This window comes from Arachis stenosperma, chromosome 10 (genome assembly GCF_014773155.1).
Source record: "Arachis stenosperma cultivar V10309 chromosome 10, arast.V10309.gnm1.PFL2, whole genome shotgun sequence".
In the NCBI taxonomy this organism is placed as follows: domain Eukaryota; kingdom Viridiplantae; phylum Streptophyta; class Magnoliopsida; order Fabales; family Fabaceae; genus Arachis; species Arachis stenosperma.
In genome coordinates, this window is record NC_080386.1 from 33,995,328 (window position 1) to 34,010,656 (window position 15,329).

A 15,329-nucleotide genomic window follows, 5' to 3' on the forward strand; every position below is an offset into this window, starting at 1 on the left:
TTAGTAGATAAATCTCCAATAATAATCAACGTGCCATTAACGTCCATGGGTCCAAGCTTGATGAATAATAATTCTACATGGTACTTGGTACATTTGCTAAGGCAATAAAGTTACAAAATAAATATCTTGGAAAATAATTAAAAAGTGACTCTTTTCTACGTTTTTTCTACTTTAGGATCTATCATCTCATCATCATTAACTGTTTAATTACAAGTCCGTGAGTGAATAAATAATAAATGAATGAAAAAAAAAAAGGAAAAAACGTCCCACCTCTAAGGACCAAGGCAAGCGTTGACGAGTATGGGACTTCGGAGAATTAAGATTTATTCATAAATCCACGTGGCAGCACGAGAGTGGTCGATAGATATTCAAATGTAGATTTCTCTTTAGTCTTTAGCAAGTAACGGTGACGTACGTGGACAATATTTACTTAGAAGATGTAACATAGATGAATGAAGAACCTTAAAGTTTTGGTTTAAGTTTCTAAATAAAATGTTGCTTCCTTGCTTACAGCTCTCAAATCTTTTTTATTAGGTCATAAAAAGCAAAATAAAAGAATATTAAGTGCATAAAATTTTATTTATTAAAAATTAATTATTAAATCAGTTATTACATATAAAATAATTAACTTTATAATAGATAAATAATGATTTTTTTACGATTAATATAATAAGAAATAAAAAAAAGTATGACCTGATCTGACAGTGACATTCCTCGCGTGGGGTATCTTCAGAGAGGATATTCGAATCTAATACCACTGCTTTCTTGCTCCTGTCTCGGTTCACCCAATTGTCATCGCAATTCGCAAGTAGTGGTTTTTTTTTTTTTTTTTTTTTAACTCGCTTAGTTGTATAATTAATTAGGACAAAATGTACTATTAAACCAAATAGAAGATAAAATTACACGATTTTACTAAATTCAAAAAACTTTACTTAAATTTCAAAATCATCTTCTTATGTAATTTGAATAAGTTTCATTCAAATTAGAAAAACTAATAGTAGTTCGAATTAGATCAATTCGAATTAGTAGTAATGTTTGTAATTCGAATTTGATCAATTCGAATTATGCATGCATGTGGTCTTAGGGAAGTTTGAATCAGTTTAATTCGAATTATATATGCATGAGTGTTAAGGTAGTTCGAATCAGATTGATTCATGCATGTAGTGTTAGGGTAGTTCCAATAAGAGTGACATAATTTAAATAAATTTATTAAAAAAATTAATAATTTAAAAATTAAAAATATATATTTTATTCCATGTATTAAAAATAAAGCTAACAAAATATTTAATTACGAGACTTATTCAAAATATTTATGAGCCATCTTGATATTTATGATGGCTTCAATACCGTATGTCAGGCGGAACGGGGTTTCTCCCGTAGAAGTTTGGAGGGGTGGTTCGATATGACTAGAGGACCGATCAGAGCTCGTCGGCCCAGAGTCCTTTGGCTTCGTCGAGCCGTTTCTTGAGTCCTTTAACTATTATCTTGTTTGCTGACTCCGCTTGCCCGTTTGTCTGGGAGTGTTCTACCGAGCTGAAGCGCTGGTCTACGCGCAGCCCTTCCAAGAATTTCCCAAACTTCTTGTCGGCAAACTGGGTTTCATTGTCTGAGATCACGATCTCGAGGATCCCGAATTTGGTTATTATGTGTTTCTAGACGAACTTTCGGCATTGCGTCGCTGTGATGGAGGCCAGGGGTTCGGCCTCGATCCATTTGGTGTAGTAGTCGATTGCGACAATGAGGTATCGGAGTTGTCCGGGGACTTAGGAAAGGGGCCAACCAGATCGATGCCCCATGTTCTGAATGGCCGGTCTGCCGTGTTGGTGCTGAGCTGGTGCGGGGCTGCTTGATGGAAGTCGGAATGTATTTGGCATTTGTTGCAGCTTTTGACCAACTGTATGGAGTCCCTGACGACGGAGGGCCAGAAGTATCCAACTCGGATAACCTTCTAAGCCAGGGCTTTGCCTCCCATGTGGTGGCCGCAGCAGCCTTCGTGGATTTCGCGGAGTATGTATTCCGTGTCCTCGAGCTCGATGTACTTGAGCAGGGGTTGCGAGAATCCACGCTTGTACAGTTGTCCCGCCACTATGGTGTAGTTGGCGGCTTCCCTTTTTATCCGTTTTCTTTCTTTGGGGTTTTCGGGTAGTATTTCATTGAGGAGGTATTGTAGGATAGGGGAGGTCCATGAGTCATGGTCGGAGATCGGAAGGCTGGTGTTGGTCGCAGTTGATACCGAGGGTGTTTTAATGACTTCCTGTATCAATGACCGATTTCCTTGTCCTGGCTTGGTGCTAGCCAGTTTTGATAGTAGTCGGCCCTCGTGTTTCGTTCTCTGGGAACATGTTGGATGGTGACATGATCGAATTCTTCAATTAGCCTTTTTAATTTGGTTAGGTATTGTTGAAGCAGGAAGTCTCGTGTTTGGTAGTCTCCATTGATTTGGGAGCTGACTACCTGGGAGTCACTGCATACCTCCAAGATTTTTGCGCCGACCTCTCTGACTAGTGTCAATCCGGCCAGAAAAGCTTCGTATTCTACCTGGTTGTTAGAGATCGGAAACTCGTACCGAACGGATTGTTCAATCATGATCCCATTTTGGTTTTCGAGTATCACCCTGGCTCCACCGGAAGTGGTGTTAGACGAGCCGTCTACATGCAGCTTCCAAGTTTCGGTGGCGGGGTTTCCTGGAGTCATTTCGGGGATGAAGTCTGCTAGGGCCTGTGCTTTGATCGCATTCCGAGGTTCGAACTTTATTTGGAATTGGGACAATTCGATGGACCATGCTAACATTCTCCCCACCAGGTCGGGCTTTTGTAGGACTTGCCTGACCGCTTGGTCGGTTCGGACTGTAATGGGGTGAGCCTGGAAGTACTGTCGAAGACGTCGGGAGGCCGTGAGGAGTATGAAGGCAAGTTTCTCAAGGCGGGAGTATCGCAACTCTGTGTCTTAGAGGACTTTGCTTATGAAGTAGATAGGCCGCTGGGCCTTATTCTAGTCACCTCGGATAAGTGCTGCTGCGAGTGCTTCTTCTGTTATAGATAGGTATAGGTAAAGAGGGTTTCTCCCGTTTGGAGTTTAGCGAGAATGGGAGGTTCCGCTAAGACTTTCTTGAAGTGTTGGAATGCCTCTTCACATTCTGTTTCCCATTTGAAGATTGCCTTCTGGGCCGACGCACCGAGAAATCGGGATAGGGCTGTTAGTCAGCCGGTAAGTTTCTGGATGTCCTTGAGGTTTTTTAGACTTGCCATTTCGAGGACGGCTCTACATTTCTCGGGGTTTGCCTCTACCCCGCACTGCGTGATCATGAACCCGGGAAATTTTCCTGCTTCCATTCTGAAGGCGCATTTTATCGGGTTGAGGCGTATTCGTTGTTTTCACAGAGTGTTCATTGCGAGCTCAAGGTCGCTGATGAGGTGCTCGCCGGATTCGGTCTTGGCGAGCATGTCGTCTATGTAGACTTCCAGCTTGGTCCTAGACAGGACTTGGAATATCTTGTTGACGAGCCTTTGGTAGGTGGCTCCGACGTTCTTCAGGCCGGAGGGAATGACCGTGTAACAGTACGTGCCGTCGGAGGTAATGAAAGCCGTTTTCTCCTCGTCGGGTCAGTGCATGGGTATTTGATTGTACCCGGAGTATGCATCCATGAAGCTGAGATATTGGTGGCCGGATGCGGCGTCTACCAGGCCGTCGATGTTTGGTAGGGAGAAGGCGTCTTTTGGACAGACTTCGTTCAAGTCCGTGTAGTCGACGCACATCTGCCATTTTCCGTTAGCTTTCTTGACCAACACGACGTTAGCCAGCCAGGTTGCATAGGGTAGTTCTCGGATGAAGCCTGCCTCAAGGAGGGCCTTAACTTGTTTCCTGACTTTGATGGCTTTGTCGGGTGACATTTTTCGTTTCCTCTGTGTCACAGGTTTGGCCTTAGGGTCCACGGTTAGCCGATGGGATATTAAGTAGGGGTCTATTCCCGGCATGTCGGCGGGGGTGAATGCGAACAAGTTTCTGCTCTGTTTTAGGAGGTGTGTGAGATCTTCCTTAAGGTCGTATGGGAGGTTCCTGTTGATGAATATGTATTCCTTTTTAGTGTGCCCTATTTGCAGTTTCTCCATGTCTCCTTCTGGTTCCGGTCTGGGTTGCCCGTCTTGTCGGGCATCCAGGTCGGCTAAAAATATCCCAGCCGCGTCGCGGGATCTCTTCCGTAGGGCTAGGCTTGTATTGTCGCATTTTACTGCGATTTCCCGGTCTCCATGGATTGTTCCGATGGAGCCGTCTTCTGCAGTGAACTTCATGAGTAGGAATTTGGTGAAGATGACAGCGGAGAGGTCGTTGATTATTTTTCTTCCGAGGATAACGTTGTAAGCAGTGGAGTCCTTGAGGACCACGAACTCGGATAGGATTGTCTTCCTTTGGTTTCCTGTCCTTATGGTAAGGGGGAGGGCGACGGAATCGTCCGGCTTGAGGAAGTTGTCTCCGAGTCTGGTTACTCCGTTGCGGACTTGCGGTGTGTCTGTAGGTTTTCATCGCGGAGTCCGAGCTTGTCGAAGGCTCCTCTAAAGAGTATGTTGGAATCTGCTCCCGTGTCCACCAGTATTCTTCTGACTAGCCCTGTTCCAATCTTTGCCGAGATAACGAAGGGGGTGTCCCCCGCCGAGGTGCCGTGTTGGCAGTCCTCGGGGAGAATGTTATCGCATTACTCGTGGTGACGGTTGGGGTTTGGTTTCTGACTGCTAAGATCTTGAGATCCTTTTTGAGTGCCGATTTTGATTTTTTCGGTGTGTCCTTGCCTGTGATGACGTTCACGATTATGGTCGGGTCTATCTCTGGGCTTTCCCTGGGGGCTTGTCTCTGCGTCCTCGGGTTGCACCCTTCCCTCTCTAGAGACCTTTCTCTTTCTGCGCGTTTTGGTTCTCGGATGATCTTGGCGAACTTGGGGGAGCTTGCTGTCTCGTATTGCCTGTTCGAAGGCGTCTTTTAAGTCAAAACAATCTTGTGTCCTATGTCCGTAGGCTCAGTGATAATCATAGTATAGGGTTTTGTTGCTGCCTATTCTCTCATTGAGTTGTCGGGCCTTTGGGAGGATACGTCGGTCTGCTATTTGGTGGTATATCTCAATGATCGGGGCAGTCAGAGGGGTGTAGTTAGAAAATTTTCCAATTCTGGGAGGTCGGTTCATGTTTGATGGTTTGGGATGCTCCTTTTGGTTTTCTCTTGGTGGTGGGTTATGTCGAGGTGCCGTGCTGCCGTTTATTGGCGGTTACGACCTGGCTCACCTCTTCGTCATTTTATGTACTCCTGTGTGACGCCCTGAATTTCGTGCATGTTCCACACCAGTCTGGTGGTGAGGTGTTTCCAGAAGTCTTCATAGATAAGCCCGTTAGTTAGGCAAAGGCTTGCGACTGAGTCCGTGAGTCCGTCGACCGTCAGGCACTCGTCGTTGAACTGGTCGAGGTACTTCTTTGTGGATTCATCCTGTCTCTGGGTGACTCCCAACAAGCTGATGAGGTGTTTGGCTTTTGTGATTCTGGTGGTGAATTGGGCTATAAATTTCCACGAGATATCGTGGAAGCCAGTTATGGATCCGTTGGGGTGGGCGTTAAACCATTTAATCGCGGGCCCAGCTAGGGTTACCGGGAAGGCCCTGCATCGGACCGCGTCGGCGGCTCCTTCCAGGTTCATCCTAGCCTCGAAGGCCGTTAGGTGTTCCTGGGGATCCTTGGTTCCGTCATATTTCATATCCGTGGGTTTGTCGAAACCCTTAGGGAGTTTTGCTTTTAGGATTCTTTCCATGAAGGGAGTCGCTCCAATTATCACATGCTCGCTCCTCGTGCGTTTGGCCTCTCGATGGCGCCGATCGTCACTTGTGTCGCGTCGGAGTTCCGGGTCGCGGGATACGCTGCGCTCGTGCCTTTTGCCGTGACGCTGTTTGGGCAACCTGTGACGGGCGGCCTTACGGCGGAATTTTGATCTTGAGGTGGCATGGCTTCCATCCTCTATGTGGTGTCCTTCCTTGACGGTAACCCGACCTTCAAGTTCCTGTACTCGGAGGCAGAGGTCTTGAATTATCTGGGCCGCCTTACCTCCTAGGTTTTCGGGAGCCCGTGTTTCAATGATCACGGCGCCGTTTTCTTTGTTTTGCGGAGGGGTGGCCTGGCGAACAGCGCTTGCTATCTTTCCATGGGTATGGGGAGTAGTTTCTCGGTGTTCGGGAGTCGGGTTCTTCGTTCGGGGTTGTTGTGGTAGCTTGGAGATTGCTCCTTGGAGATGTCCGCCATTTCGTCGCGACGTTGTAGGTTCCACAGATGGCGCCAATGTACTTGATCGGGGACCTTCGGGTCGAGGCGGATGCCAGATTATTCAACTGGAGCAATGGGGGGACAGTACCTACAAAGACACTCCGACGCTCAAGTCAGAATGTGTCTGAGAGGTATAGGGTGTATAGAGTGAATGACATACCTGAAGGGCCTGGGGCTCCCCTTTATATAGGCGCTGGTAATTATCTTTATCTTATCTTATTTGGTTAAGATAAGGGGTATTTGAATTTGATTGTTAATTAGGAGCTCTAGTGGACCAATTTCGAACTTTCTAAAAGGGCGAAGCGGGTCGGACTCGGATAACTAAATTCGGGGACGGTTTTGGATGCAGGATCCGTGGGCCGGATCCGTAACGGGACAGCAAACGGTGCGTTTGTTTCGAGTTATTCTCTTTCTTTTCTTTCCAAGTTTTCCATGGATATGAAACGAATGAACATGATCTCTCAGTGACCGTGTCTGTGTCCGTGTGTAACCCCTTTTCCTCCACTGTTCACTCCTCGCCGAAGCTACCCGCCGTTCCGGTACCAGGTTAACTCCTGCGCTCCAATTTCATATTCACTTATTTCTCTCTTATGTATCTCCCTACTTTATTTTAGCTGTATCTTCAATTGTTTGCACTGAAATTCGTAGATTCTATGCCCAAAGTCTAATTCAGGATATTCTTTTTTTTTATAAAGTTTATGAGACTTTTTGTTGGTGCATTCCTATGTTTGATGATATTTAATTAGAAGATAATTTCATAATCTGTTATTTGGATTTTTGATGTTCTCCAAGTGTTTGTAACTTTGCTAGTGAGATTCTGGTTCTACAAAAATGCAATTTTTTTTTTTTTTATAAATGGCACTATTTGCTATTAGTTGTCCGTGTCTGCAATGCAAGCTTACCGAATTTTGAGACTAAAACTCTACAACATTTGAACCCTGAAACTGAACTTGTAAACTTGTAATTTCAATTTGGGAAAAAGTTTATGAGGTAATTTAAGAATTTGTTAAATTCACTACAGTGTGTTATGTTTAATGGATTGGATGAGTTCTATCTCTTTTTTTCAGTGCAGGGAGATGGGTTTGTGGACACTACTAGAGGGGTTCTTGCTCCTTGCAAATGCACTGGCAATAATAAACGAGGACCGGTTTCTTGCACCGAGAGGGTGGGGCTTCTCAGATTTCTCAGTTGGGAGGACAAAGTCCTTGAAAGGCCAGATTATAGGTCTAATTCATGCAAGTCAGTATATAAGAGTTCCTCTCATACTTCTCAACACCATCTTCATTATTGTAAAGTTTCTGTCTGGATGATGATGATGATAGGTGCGATTATGCCTGATCCAAACATTATGTTGATATATATATATGGGGTTTAATTTGTTGAGTTTAAATGCTATGCTCTGTACGTGTGTGTCATCCGATTAGATGCTTGTGTTTCTAAGACTCAAGATAGTGGTTGAGTTACACATATCATCTTATGCTCACTCTTAAGATCAAACCTGCTTTCTGAAAATTATTTTTTTGTAAAGCCCCCAACTAACAGGGCAAGACTTTGATTGGTGTTACAATTGTTCTATATGTTATGTAATACATTCGTGTACACTTTAAACAAAGTTTAATTTGCAGTTTCAGGGATTATTTCTTTTATGCTCTCCTTCAGTTTAGTGATTGGTCATCATAATTAACTGTATAATAACTCATTGAATGTGCCTTGATTTAGATGCATCTTATCTGAATTTGTATAGATGTATAATTTTGGATTAAGCATGTAAGTCAATGGCTATGATGAGCCCGAGTGGTTAGAACAATGTAGACTTCGTCTCTCAACTTCCTTTCCCAGATGAGTAGATATATATAGTGTGGTAATAGTGGAAATAGCATGGCCTTTTAAACTAGATCTGTTTCTTAAATGGTTGCAGGTTCTAGATCTTTAATTAGAGATTTCAGCGAAGCATTATAGGCAACCTAGTTTACCAAATTCTACTTTAGAAAGGCCTATCAATGTATGTCTCTGTATTATTTTCATCCACACAATTATGTTCTTTACCATACATGTATAGGAAGAAATGTATGTCATTGTATATTCAATTTTTTTAAGAAGTTACATATCGATTATCACCTTTTTCTTTAAATTTTCATTTTTTTTTTTGTAAACATCTTGCCTACTTAATTGTTGGAATTTGATCTTACTGATGCTGCTAAAGTAACTGTCATCTCTCCTGATATGCTCAGTTCATTATTAAATCTCAACTCTCAACTCTCCAGATATTTTCATTTCATTTTATTTTGTTTAGCAAGCTTAGAACTTGTACTAAGCAAAACTGGTACACTGGATGAAAGACTACAGAAAAAAAAAGACTAAATCATAAATCAGCAAAAAGATGGTATGTTTTGGAGTCTACGGAGATAAGCCGTACGGCCGAAACTGTTGCTACAAGAGACATGATGCTAAAGAAAACAATGTTGAGCCAGTGCCAAAGCTGTTGCATGGATGATTGTTTGTCCTTCTTTGCCGTTAGGTACATATGGTTTGCAAGAATAAATGTGAGTGGGAATGTGCTTATTGCACCTGTGAGGCTCATGAAATCTCCAAGAAATGGTAGCAAAGCAGATACAAATGTATTGAAGGTGAGGTAGCCACCTCTTAGTAAAATCCTGAATGTTAAGTTCTTAATTTGTAGGGCACTTCCGGTGATCCCATATTTGGTGTCCGCATACTCATACATAGGACTAGCAAATATCTAGCAGAAGTGAAAATAGATGATCATTAGGACACTCAAACAATTCGAGTAAACCAAATTTCATCCCTGACCAAAAACACAAGCTAATAAAGGGTATGTTTGGTTTGCGCTTTTATTTTCAGTTTTTTCGTATTTTTAGAATTTTGTGAATAAAAAAGTAAGCAGAGGCAAAAATAGAAAATATGATATTATTGTTTTTACTGTTTTCTCTTTTCTCTTCATAAAATCTTGAAATAGAAACTATTGAAAATGAAAATGCAAACCAAACACCTTAGTTTCTCAAGATTTGAAAGCCCCGTTGATCTTTCTTTAACCAGTGAGAGACAACTTTGTTTTCCTTAAATTGTAAGATATGATTTTGGCCTCTATTATTTATCAGGATTAAAACAATTGATAATAGCAGAAGTTCAAGTTTAGATGTAAGTACATGCAATGCAATGACTGATTGAAGAAAAGCTGTAATGTTAGCTACAGCTTTAACCCAGACAGGACCATTCACATTGTTCAGCAAATATGCTGATGTGGAATTTCCATAAGCCCAGTAACCTGTAAATGTAACCAGGTACAATGGAAGAACACCAACTGTGAACTGAAAATACAGGGCTTTCATCATGTTCGTCACAACTGGCTGCTTAATTGTTGCCTGTCATATACATCAATCAATTTATGTTGTGCATCAGTATCCATTTGTACATTAAATATGTTTTAAAAAACATGTAAGTGTATGGGACCTGTATTTCGGGAAGCATGCCAGTGTTATATGCGAACACGAGATTAGCGCTCGCTCCGATGATCGAAAATATTTTACCGGCGCCATTGCCCGGAATACTGAAATCTCTAGGTGGTGCATTCAATCCTGATGTTAATAACAATCATCTTGTTTAATGGACAGTTAAAAAAAAAAATTTTTGAGATGCAAGATTTGTATTCACATGAATAGCAAGCTGGCAATAAGACAAGCAGTGCAAGGGTGGAGGGGTATGTGTTAACTTGGTGGACAAAAAAAAAGGGGGGGACACATAACGTAATAGCAGAAATGAAATATTACCATCTTTAAGGGACAGCACAAATGCTATAACAATATAAGCTAGACTCAAGAGAGTTGAAAAACCCAGCCAAACTCCAAGAGCTGAAAGAGAAGGGATTCCAAAAGCAAACATTGCACACACAAAGCCAGCTATGGCAATAAAATATGGAAGTTTCATTGTGTGATCATCCCAAAATAGAAGATAAGTAGCCTGCACCACATCGAACATATAAAAATAAAAAAAGAATTCATGAAAACAACCCTCTGGAAATATCCAAAAAAAAAAAGAAATTCAATTACCAAATTAACCAATGCATATTGTTTTTATATATTTTTTGTATGCATGTAACAAAATGGCTAGACATACACACTATCTAAAGAAACATATTCTAAACTGAGGAAGAGATTGAATTTGTGTTACTTTCAAGGCTGAACCGGCCAAAATGATGTAGCCAGTATTGATCATGAAAAGATTGACGTATTGTAGAGCCCATGTAAGAGTATACGCCCATCTTCCTGCGGTAAGAAAGGGATGAAACATGACTACATGAGAGAAAAAGAAATATTTGCATGTTATTGAAAACATTTGTAAAAGATGAGTATTTGTTACCGTATATGAATCCAGCAAGATCTCTATATCTGATGTGCCTTCTCCCCCCATACTCATGGAGCATAGCAACAAGAGCATTTGCATAGAGCGAAATCATGGTGGCCAGGATTAGACCAACCACGCCACCAACCCAACCAAGCGGAACCATGATGGTCCCGGAATATCCCAGCACATAAGCGCTGTTGATTCCGGTGGTTAGGACAAAAGCCACTTGAAACCATGAATCTGCCACCAAACAAATTCCAGAGGAAAAACAAAATCATGTATTTACCGAAGTTCACAAAGTTCCAATTTCAATTGCACCTGAAGTGCCAGCTATATTGGGTTACAAATTGCATGTTTAATTATGTCTCAATCTGCAATATTTATGATATATAAGCATCATTCAAGAAAAAATCTGCAATGCAAAGGGTACGGTAGCAAGCAAATATAAGCAAAAGCGGTTATTACTAACCGCTACTAATCTGGTGCGCGGTTTCCGGTGCTTTAACGTTGCCTTTACCATCCTTGTGATTTTCATGTTCACTATCGTTCCTTCCCACGTTAGGCATTGCAACGGCTAAATTGCATAAGAAGATAGCAACACAATCACGCCGAGCTCCTCCTCGGTAACCTTTTTTATATTACAAAACATTCAATTCCAACCAGCCAATCACTTTTCCCCAATTTAGAATCACCTCCTTTTTCCTCTCTGACCAGTGACCACCCTTCTTTTTGCATATCTTCTCTCTTCTTTTTTTTTTTTTTTCAAAGTTGAGTGCTTGTATTGATGAAATGACCAAAACAGCCTTAGCAATGTCATTACCAAGCATAGAATTTTGAAGAAAAAGAAAGGGTATTCCCAAATGCAATCAGAAAAGATTGCTAAAGAATAGAATAAAGAAATAGAGAGAAAAAAGTGATTTATATTTTATAAATAAAAGTAGGTTTTATTTTATTGATAAGAAATAAATAATAGTAGTTCTTAATTGAACAACACATCACACAAATAAAAAGAAAGAGTGTTTTCCTAAATAACAATTACAATAGAAAAAAGAAAAAGAGTAAAACTTAAAGAAAAGAAGAAAGTGGATCTTCACTCTTCAATGCTCATAATTTCTTCCCTTTTTTCTTCCATTATTCTTTGGATGTATACCTGATTTATTTATTCGTTTGACCACATGAACATTTCATGTTAGATGCCGATATTTTAGTCATTTATTTATTTATTTATTTTATATTTATCCGCTTATAAGGTTTTAGATAAATATTTTTGTATGCTAATATCAACATTATTTAAGAGAGAATCCCAGCACGGAATTTTACTTTGTTGAATTATTTCGCAATGGGTTTCGTGTGGGCCCCACCTATAAATCTTTATTTCAATGAGAAATGTTTGGTAACCAAAGAAAATTAGGCAAAAACAGCCATAACTTGCTTTATTTATTATTTATTAATTGTTGCGACAATTAATGAATGTTAAATAAGACAAGTTCTAGCTGTATTTTTTGTCTCCCTAGCATTACCCTATTTCAATGCATCAAATAGATCTAAATTGTCACTCTTATATTTGATGTTTTTTTTAAGAGAAACTCTTCTTAGTTCTCTCCTAGTTTATTACACATCGGAAGAATTAGGTTACAAGGAAAAGGAATTAAAGCTTGAAAAATATTAGGAGGAATATGAAATTGCATTGCTTGAGCTTTCTATCTGATTCTACCCATGCAAGATGTCAATTTCTAAGATAATATTGTTCATCCTTGTTCCTTTCTCATTTGAATTCTCTATCTTGGTGCCTTGAGTTCCCTCTACATTGTTAAAATTATTTCTAAATATTTTTAGGTTATAGATAATGAAACAACACCTTCAAAGTTCTGAGCTACCAATCTCAAATCATGCCAATTTTTGTACTTCAAAATGAATAATATCTTAAATTGTTCTCTGAAGTATTAATGTTAAAAAATTAAATCAAGAGGTATGCAAGTAACAAAAGTTTAGAAAAGTCAAAGGCAAAATTCAATTTGAATTCAAAGTGGTTACAAGTTCATGGTTCATTACTAAGATTCTACAAACTTCTTGTGCTATCTATCAACTTTCATGGACTAGAATTTTTATGAAGCATGGTTAAAAAATTGAAGAAGCAAAGTTTGAGTTGAATACAATAATCATCAATTGGCTAGATATTGCTAGAAGCTAATATTGGAAGCTTGAAGATTTTCTAAGAACATTCAAGAGAATAGCACAACTACAATATTCTACAACATTGAAGAAATTCAAAATCAAATTGAATTGAAATTAGAAGATTATGGAAACTACATGAATGCAAGTTGAAAGAAGATTCATGAAGCCAACTCATAAAATGGTGGTCATTACAAAATTGATTTGTGATTCATAAATTATTATTTTAGTAGGAAGCATTGCCTATATAAAGGCACATATGTCTTGTGTATTTTGTGTGTTCCATAATGAAATGTGTATGTTTTGAAATGTAAAAATTTTCTCCTTTGTTTCATGAGTGTTAGTGAGTTTGAGAGATGAAAAATATGATAGTGTCATTTATATGAGTGAGTGATCCTAGGACCAATTAAGTGTGGGTATTTTACTTACATTTGGTATCAGAGCTGGTTAATCCAGCGTCTGGTGTTTGAGAGTTTGTAAGGTGTGGGAGAGTTCTCACATAGTTGTTGATTCATAGAGCCGGTATGGCAAACACTTTTAATATTGTGTGGTCCGGTCCCAAGTTAGATGGAAAACTTGATTATAGTTATTGGGAGACTTTGATGCCTACCCATTTGAAGGCCCAGAACCTGTGGAATTTCATTGAACCAGGTTTGCAAGAAGGAGCAGATGCTGCCCAACAGAGGAGAGATCAATTGGCGCTATCTCAAATTCATCAAGGAGTAGATTATATGGTGTTTGGCAAAATAGCAAATGCCAAAAGTGCAAAGGAAGCATGGAACACGTTGAAGTTGTCATACAAAGGCGTAGATAAAGCTCAGAAAGCAAAGCTACAGTCTTTCAGAAGAGAATATGAAAGGTATGAGATGTCTAGCTCAGAAACCTTTGAGCAATATTTTACTCGTGTTACAGACCTTGTCAAAAAGATGAGAGTCTATGGAGAAGATATGCCTGATAGCAAAGTAGTGGAGAAAATTTTTCGCACCATGCCAATGAAGTATGACCATGTAGTGACTACGATACTAGAGTCACACAATATGGATACCATGATGATTGCAGAGTTGCAAGGAAGCATGGAAAGACACATCAGTAGAATACTGGAGAAATTAGAAAAATCAACTGAGGAAGCCTTGAAAAGCCGAGTGAATTTTAACAACATTGCAGAATCAAACCGTACACAAGAAGGACGAGGTCGTGGTTTTAATTTTCAAAGTAGAGGTAGAGGAAGTTTCAGAGGTAGAGGTCGTAGCAATTACAACCAAGGAAGTTACAATAATTTTACACCACCTAATCAAGGAAGAGGTGGAACGAATTTCAGGCCTGTCAACCGAGGAAGAGGTCGAGGAAATTTTCATCAAGAAAGAACCAATTTCAACTGCTTTCATTGTGGAAAGTATGGACACAAAGCAGCAGATTGCAGATTCAAAATGGTGAATAACAATCAAGCACACGTTGCAGAAAATCAGCATCAAAATACTGATGATAATCCGGGTACTCAGACTTTATTTTTTACAAGTAATTCATGTGCTGAAGATGAAAATATATGGTACTTGGATAATGCTTGTAGTAATCATATGTCTGGTAGAAAGGAGTTATTTTCTTCAATAGATGATTCAGTTAAACTATTATTGAAGTTCGATAACAGTATAAAGATCCCTATTGAAGGAAAATGGCACATACCAATTAGATTGAAGGATGGTTCTCTGAGTTATATTTCTGATGTTTTATATGCTCCTGAACTTGATTACAATTTATTGAGTATGGGGCAATTATCTGAGAAGGGATATAAGATGATAACTTATCGTGGATATTGCACTGTATTTGACAACAATAGAAGGTTCATTGATAAAGCAAAGATGACTTTAAACAGAGTGTTTCCATTAAAAATTCAACATGTTAAATCCTCTTGCATGAGCTCTGTGATACTTAATGATAACTGGCTGTGGCACATGCGGTTTGGACATTTTCATTTTTCTGGTCTAAACTACCTGTCAAGGAAAGGACTTGTTTCTGGCCTACCACGGATTCATATTCCCAATTGTGTTTGTGAGATTTGTTAACTGGGAAAGAAGCACAGAGATCCATTCCCTACAGGAAAGTCATGGAGAGCTAGAAGATTACTTGAAATTGTGCATTCAGATCTCTATTCTGTAGAAGTTCCAAGTAATGGTGGTAGCAGGTACTTTATCACTTTTATTGATGATTTTAGTAGATATACATGGGTATACTTTCTGAAGCAGAAATTAGAAGCATGTGATGTCTTTAAGACATTCAAGGCGTTTGTCGAAAAACAAAGTGGCTATAAAATCAAAATTCTCAGAACAGACAGAGGCACAGAATATCTTGCATGTTCATAATACTTTAAGCAACACGGAATTCAACACCAACTAACAACTAGATACACTTCTCAACAAAATGGAGTTGTTGAAAGAAAGAATAGAACCATCATGGATATGGTCAGATGCATGCTCAAGTCAAAACAAATGCCTAAAGAATTTTGGG

General features: G+C 39.8%; 2 protein-coding genes across 4 annotated transcripts; one reads left to right on the forward strand and one right to left on the reverse strand.

Annotated features, from left to right (window-relative positions):
* The first annotated feature begins 6,610 nt into the window (after nucleotides 1-6,610).
* Nucleotides 6,611-7,917, forward strand: LOC130955579 (uncharacterized). Of its 3 annotated transcripts, none has more exons than XM_057882470.1 (2): nucleotides 6,611-6,839; nucleotides 7,361-7,917. In XM_057882470.1, exon 2 carries the CDS (start codon nucleotides 7,370-7,372, stop codon nucleotides 7,601-7,603), a length of 234 nt encoding a protein of 77 aa, XP_057738453.1. In that variant the 5' UTR covers nucleotides 6,611-6,839; nucleotides 7,361-7,369; the 3' UTR covers nucleotides 7,604-7,917. The 3 variants fall into 3 exon arrangements, with proteins under 3 accessions (XP_057738453.1, XP_057738455.1, XP_057738454.1); XM_057882472.1 differs by having other exon boundaries at nucleotides 6,642-6,832; XM_057882471.1 differs by having other exon boundaries at nucleotides 6,645-6,839; nucleotides 7,366-7,917.
* Nucleotides 7,918-8,528: 611 nt separating this feature from the next.
* LOC130955578 (proline transporter 1-like) lies at nucleotides 8,529-11,398 on the reverse strand. The gene is made up of 7 exons (XM_057882469.1): nucleotides 11,125-11,398; nucleotides 10,671-10,895; nucleotides 10,482-10,576; nucleotides 10,082-10,271; nucleotides 9,765-9,889; nucleotides 9,461-9,676; nucleotides 8,529-9,033 (listed from the first exon to the last, which is right to left on the reverse strand). The coding sequence occupies exons 1-7, from the start codon at nucleotides 11,219-11,221 to the stop codon at nucleotides 8,656-8,658; spliced, it is 1,326 nt and encodes a 441-aa protein (XP_057738452.1). The 5' UTR covers nucleotides 11,222-11,398; the 3' UTR covers nucleotides 8,529-8,655.
* Nucleotides 11,399-15,329: the final 3,931 nt, after the last annotated feature.

Coding starts and splice junctions, on each gene's coding strand:
- LOC130955579 (XM_057882470.1), top strand. CDS start 7,370: ATGGGTTTGTGGACACTACTAGAGGGGTTCTTGCTCCTTGCAAATGCA.
- LOC130955578 (XM_057882469.1), bottom strand. CDS start 11,221: ATGCCTAACGTGGGAAGGAACGATAGTGAACATGAAAATCACAAGGAT. Junction 10,272..10,481: donor TGGCCGGTTCAGCCTTGAAA/GTAACACAAATT, acceptor GATGTGGTGCAG/GCTACTTATCTTCTATTTTG. Junction 9,677..9,764: donor GCATGCTTCCCGAAATACAG/GTCCCATACACT, acceptor TGTATATGACAG/GCAACAATTAAGCAGCCAGT.